General features: G+C 40.9%; 2 protein-coding genes across 2 annotated transcripts in view; one reads left to right on the top strand and one right to left on the bottom strand.

The window, feature by feature from the left end:
- The window catches only part of erap1b (endoplasmic reticulum aminopeptidase 1b), a 10,109-nt gene extending 7,300 nt beyond the window's left edge, over positions 1–2,809 (bottom strand). The window contains exons 1-9 of the mRNA XM_008336364.3: positions 2,598–2,809; positions 1,678–2,198; positions 1,461–1,599; positions 1,249–1,383; positions 1,042–1,162; positions 667–821; positions 466–579; positions 254–385; positions 30–161 (exon numbers count right to left, since the gene is read on the bottom strand). Of these exons, the coding sequence (XP_008334586.1) occupies positions 30–161; positions 254–385; positions 466–579; positions 667–821; positions 1,042–1,162; positions 1,249–1,383; positions 1,461–1,599; positions 1,678–2,198 (1,449 nt within the window). The 5' untranslated portion in view covers positions 2,598–2,809. The remainder of the gene's footprint in view (positions 1–29; positions 162–253; positions 386–465; positions 580–666; positions 822–1,041; positions 1,163–1,248; positions 1,384–1,460; positions 1,600–1,677; positions 2,199–2,597) is intronic.
- An 859-nt stretch (positions 2,810–3,668) lies between these two features.
- The window catches only part of naaladl1 (N-acetylated alpha-linked acidic dipeptidase like 1), a 10,700-nt gene continuing 8,514 nt past the window's right edge, over positions 3,669–5,854 (top strand). Inside the window, exons 1-4 of the mRNA XM_025053422.1 lie at positions 3,669–4,077; positions 4,227–4,399; positions 4,537–4,658; positions 5,780–5,854. Of these exons, the coding sequence (XP_024909190.1) occupies positions 3,875–4,077; positions 4,227–4,399; positions 4,537–4,658; positions 5,780–5,854 (573 nt within the window). The 5' untranslated portion in view covers positions 3,669–3,874. The remainder of the gene's footprint in view (positions 4,078–4,226; positions 4,400–4,536; positions 4,659–5,779) is intronic.

The following is a 5,854-nucleotide window of genomic DNA, read 5'->3' as shown; positions in this document are numbered from 1 at the left end:
GTAGATGATTCATTTTCGACGTGACTCACATCAGTCAGGCTCTCCCACAGGTGGCCGTTGACTGTGTTTTTGTAGCTGTAGCGTTTGAGGTATTTGATGATGCCGATCTCAAACACCTCTGGTGTCAGAAAGTCTCTCAGCATGTGGAGGATACAAGCTCCCTGGAACACACACGTACATGTTTGAGATTTTTTATGTATTTATTTTTTGCATATCAACATACAGTATATGTGTTTGTTCAGTTGATCTTAACCTTGTCGTAGGAGACGTCATCAAACATCTCCTGGATCTGGACCGGGTTCTCCACAGGGGTGGAGACGGGGTGGGAAGAGCTGAGGGAGTCAACCTCCATCGCCTCAAAACATTTCCCCAAGAAGAGGTCCTCCTGGGAGAACGAACAAGACTAGTTTACATGCGTGTATTAGCAAAAACCAGTCTGGAGGTCAAAGTGGTTTCTACACTTACCACATGTAGCTCTGGGTAGGTGACGTCTACAGAAATAAACTCCATGAATTTGGCAAAACCCTCATTGAGCCACAGGTCGTTCCACCACTCCATCGTCACCAGATTCCCAAACCACTGCACAGGTGAGACAACACTTGTGAGCGAAGGTTGGAATATTCTTTATCTCATAAGATTGGACCAAAAACAAAGCAGGTACAGTACCTGGTGTGCTAGCTCGTGAGCGATGACCTTGACAATGCCGAGCTTGTCCGAAGCTGATGACTTTTCAGGGTCAAATAAGAGGCCTGCCTCTCTGTAAGTGGTCAGCCCCCAATTCTCCATCGCCCCTGACTGGAAGTCAGGAATGGCAGCCAGATCTACAGTATAGTTAAACAAAATATATACACTTCACTCTTCTGTAAGAACCTATTTTTAGAACACACCCAGCGGGCACTTCAGGTAGTCCAGGGGGACTACCAGGTGCCCCCGGGTACCACGTTGGTGACCCCTGATCTAGACTAAGTGTGGTCTTAAGGAACACAGAAACTCAGTGTTGACAAACTACCTGAGCGGTTTGTAATATCTATCCCTACAGACCTTGTTTTGGAAGTGGATAAGGAATGTCAAAGTAGTCTTCGTAGAAGTCCAACAGCTTGACAGCAGCATCCAGAGCAAAGGCCGTCTGGTTGATCTTCTCAGGCACAGCATAGGCTGAAATCTGACCAGATTATGACGCAAACACATTTAGCTTCTATGTGAGTTTTGGTTTGTGATAGATGCTAATATTATGTTGCGAGTCCTTACCTTGACACCACGGTTGGTGGTCCTGCTCACAGACAGGAAATCACAGACTATGTAGGCCAGCAGGTATGTGCTCATCTTCACTGTGGTGTCAAAATAATCCTCCAGCAAACCTTCTGACAACTCCACCGTTTTAATCTGTTGTTGATAACATTTTGTAAATCTGTGCATCTTTAAAAAAATAAAAATCTTCATGCTAGTTTTCATCGTCTTACCTTGGGCATGTTGGATATCGCAATGTGCCGCGGCTCACGTATGATTCGTACGGTGAAGTTGGCTTTAAAAGCTGGTTCGTCAAAACAGGGAAAGGCTCCACGAGCAAACGTGGCTTCAAACTGCGTCGATGCCAGGACCCTGGAATAGCAAATACATTTGTAAAGTTGGGAAATGGTTAATACTAAAAGGTGAGGGGATTTATTAATTTTCTTTTACCGGACTTCTCCACTGCTGGTGCGGTAGCTGCCCTTGTAGAAACCACGGAAGCTGTCGGACAGATTTGCAGCAAAGTCCAACTGGACTACATACTTTTGTCCTTTTGTCAAGGGGGAATCAGACAGCAGGGCGAGCTGATGGAAACCAGGATACTCCAGCATGCGCAGAGGCCTGATGCCCTCAGGTGCCAGGAGTCGCACATTTGAGATCTGCATCTTTTTAGCATGGAGAATGATGCTACTCGTGTCCTCGTGTATGTCCAGGCTAATGAAGACGGATCCGGAGAAGTTCAGAGAGGTCAGGTTGGGGTGAATCCTGAGGTCATAGTGGACCGGAGAGACAGTTTTGGGGAGTCGCATGCGATCCCACGGGAAGGGTTGACCATTGGTGGCGATGGGAGGGTCCTTTATCTGGTTCTGGTTTGGCAGCTGTGCCGCAGATACAGTGTGGAAGGAAGAGAAGAGGAGCAGCAGGACAGGAGCCACTAACATGTTGAGACAAAGTACTTCACCTCCTCTCATCTTGAAACAACACAAAAGGAGTCATTAGTATTTCTAGGTTTAATTACAGCTGCGTAGAGTTTGACAAACTTGTATGAGTTTCTACTTTCTCTGGATGTTGAAATAATGAGTATTGTTTTTCGTTCATTTGTGTCTTATTACTTTTTGTATTTGTATTGTACTAACGTTTTAAATAAAGTAGGCTTAAAGATCGGTCTTCAACCTAATCCGATAAAATCAGTTCAAACGAGTTCAAACTTGAGGAAATGAAAAATAAATAAAAATAAATACACATCTGAATTTGAATGCAAAACAACACTCGGTGAAAAAATTGTAATGTCTTTACAAAGAGGTATTTACAAAAAGCAATATCTGAGGTAAATTGGCGATAATACGTCGTGTTAAGTTATTTAAACTTACCTCGACGTCTTCGAAAAACCGCACGGGGAGAATGAAAGTGAAACATAAGGATGGTGCACTGCATGATGGGAAACCACACGATAGTTCCTTCTCTTTAATATTATTTAAATACACACAGCTGTGGTCAAGGAGAAAGTGACATTAAAATTAGAGTTTATTCTGCTTGTGAATGAGTTTTTGGTTTGTGCTTGAGGCTAAAACGAAGCCGTGAAGCACGGCGTCCGATTTGCACCGACTTTATTTGTTTAAAAAAATGTAACTCAGCAAAAGAAATTCTTCTGCGTCGTATAAATGTTTAAAAGGACCAACCAAAACCAACCAATCTGATAGATTAAATTAATAAAATGACGAAACTTCACCGAATACGTGAACAGTAACTTCCGTGTTCCTGTCAAGTTCCTGACAAAGCCCGCCTTCTCTGACCGCTGATTGGCTCATCTTCGTTTGAATCCCTAATCATAATCAATCGTCAGTCTGCATCTTCAAATTACAACCAATCAAAAACGACTTTATTTCTCTGTCAATTTAAAGCAGAATAGCAGAAAAAAAAATTCTGATTTTGCGCACAAGTTGATGTTTTAACCAACTATTGTTTGAATTGGTTCGTCTATAAATTATTAAACAGTAAAGACGTAATAATAAATTACTGAAATATTAAACATGTCAACTTCAAAAAACATTTTTTTCCCCTTGTCCATGAAACGAACCGATTTAATATAACACCATGGTAGAGCAAAGACGTACGTAATTAAATTTAATTATAATTATATAAATATATAATAATATTTTTAATTGCATTTTAAAAATTATTCTTATTAATTATTTCATATATATATAAATAATGTTAATATTTAGATTGTTGTTGTTTGTCTTCTTTTATTTTACACTCAATTCGTCTGGTAATGATTTAAGAAAATCTTTGAAAACACAATTTGGGGATGGAGGTGAAAGACCCAAGGGAACGATTCAGAGGCAGTGAAGGGACATTGTTACATTCCTATGAACTTCCTCAGACAGTCACACACACACACGTAGGTATAAAGTCCATCCCATCTGCAAACAGTAATAACTAAACTTCACTGTGGTAGTACTACACTTTACAGGTCAGTTTGGCGCTGACTCTAGTCCTGCAGAGTTCATTCATCATCACGCTCAGCTCTAATCTTTTTTCCTTACATCATGGAATCATAAAAAATTGATTCACTTTGTTAATTAGAGAAAACGACCACGACCGACAACCTCACAGAACCAGGAGTGTTTCCATCCTCAACAGAAGAATGATAAAGACGGTATGTCTGGGGCTTCTCTGCGGCGCCGCCGTGTTCACCGTGGGCATTCTGATTGGCCACTTTGGCATCACCAAGAGCAGCAGCAACTCAGCACCATCCTGGGTGAAGGATGTGGCACAAGATGTGAACGAGGGCCTCATAGAGGAATTCCTGTCCGAAGTGGACAACGTCCAAATACAGGAAAACCTTAGGTACGTAGAGAAATCCTCGTGTCTGGGCTGCGTTGGGTCGTTAATTCAGATTCAACATGTTCAAGAAATATTTTCTAAAAAATAAAAAAAAGGTTAAAAATCTGAGATTTTTTAGAATGATTCTTTGAATCCTGGGGTTTGTTTCACAGGGAGTTGACAAAAGTGCCACACATGGCTACGACAGCCGGAGATGAGCAGACGGTGAAGCTTCTGCTGGAGAGATGGGGAGACCCTGAATCAGGTCTGGACCAGACATGGAAAGAAGAGTACAAGGTCTACCTGTCCTTCCCAGACCCCAAGAAGCCCAACAAGGTCACCGTAGGTGAGTCTTCATTTGAACGGCCACTTCTGTAAATACCAAAGACACAGAGACACTAAAGGCATCGTGAGCAGTTTAATGTATTGGTGTGGGCAATAACATAACATATAATAACATAACATACAATATTAACATTTCAGTGGACTCATCGAATGCTGTGCTGTACACGGCCAGAGAGAAGGAGAAGCCTTACACAGATGACCAGAAGGATCCTGCGGTGGTTCAACCTTATGCTGCGTACTCGCCTGCAGGACAAGTGAAGGTGAAAAACCATTCTTACATTGACACAGATGCAGAGGTTAAATATTGTTTTAAATATTACATTTTTTAAATCTGAATAATCACATGCTAGCTGTGGCTTAATCATGATTAATCGTGGTTAATCGCAATCATAATTAAGCATAACTAATCATGTTTCATGACAATCATGATTATATCACAATTAATCATGATTAATCGTGATGATAGAAAGAAGCTTTTTGAGAACAGAAGTCACTTCAGGTGCAGTTATTAAACACTCTGTGTTTGAGGCAGAAATAATTTACTTAAACCATAACCGGCCTCGGGTTTGTGACACTTCCCAGAATCGGAGCACCCTCTGACCTCCAGTAATCCTCACAGGTCATTTCTCACATTCTGTAAAAGATAAATGACAGATAAGGAGGACGTTCACATGTCATTGATCACACAGACACAACGGACAGTCAGTGGTCCACGTTAGTCCAGGAAGGGAGGAACTGGAGAATCTTAGACCTCCGACAAGTCAATGAGTCACAGCAAATAAAAGACAGCACCAGCGTTTAAGAGAACGAACCAAATTATTTTATGAATTTAGTGACATTTAGTTTTATGCCTGGGATGACACAGTGGTTTAAATCAGATTAAGAGAGACAACAACACGTTGATGTTTGACTTTTTATATGACATTTCTGGAAGAGGAAAAGACAGAAACATGAATCATAAAACCAGACGAAGTGAGAGACAAGAAAAAATTGACCAAAAAACAAGCTTTTAAAGCAGAAATATACCGTTCCTGATGACGTCTTTTGAAATCATTTCTTTCTACATTTATGCATTAAGCAGAGGGTACTTACTAAACAAACAAGCATGTGGTTCCTTTGGGAACCAAGAACTCGCTGTGCCCGAAGCAAACGTGCTAACAACTACACTATTAAAGCAATACTTTTGAAACAAAAAAAAAAACAGTTCTGAAATGCTTTGTTGTAAATGAATTAAATACTGAATTCAAATGTAATTCAGTTTTGCTATTATTTGTGAATATATTCTTATGAGGAGAATACTTCTAAGGTACCTCGTATTACTCCGACATTCTGATATAAAAACGTTCATGTCCTCATAACAGTGACTCTGATTGGGTTCCAGGGAAAACTGGTTTACGCCAACCAAGGTAAAGCCAGTGACTACCAGCGGCTCAACCAGACAGTTGACTTGAAGGGA

This window comes from Cynoglossus semilaevis, chromosome Z (genome assembly GCF_000523025.1).
Source record: "Cynoglossus semilaevis isolate Cse_v1.0 chromosome Z, Cse_v1.0, whole genome shotgun sequence".
In the NCBI taxonomy this organism is placed as follows: domain Eukaryota; kingdom Metazoa; phylum Chordata; class Actinopteri; order Pleuronectiformes; family Cynoglossidae; genus Cynoglossus; species Cynoglossus semilaevis.
This window is presented reverse-complemented; position numbering and strand designations above follow the sequence as displayed.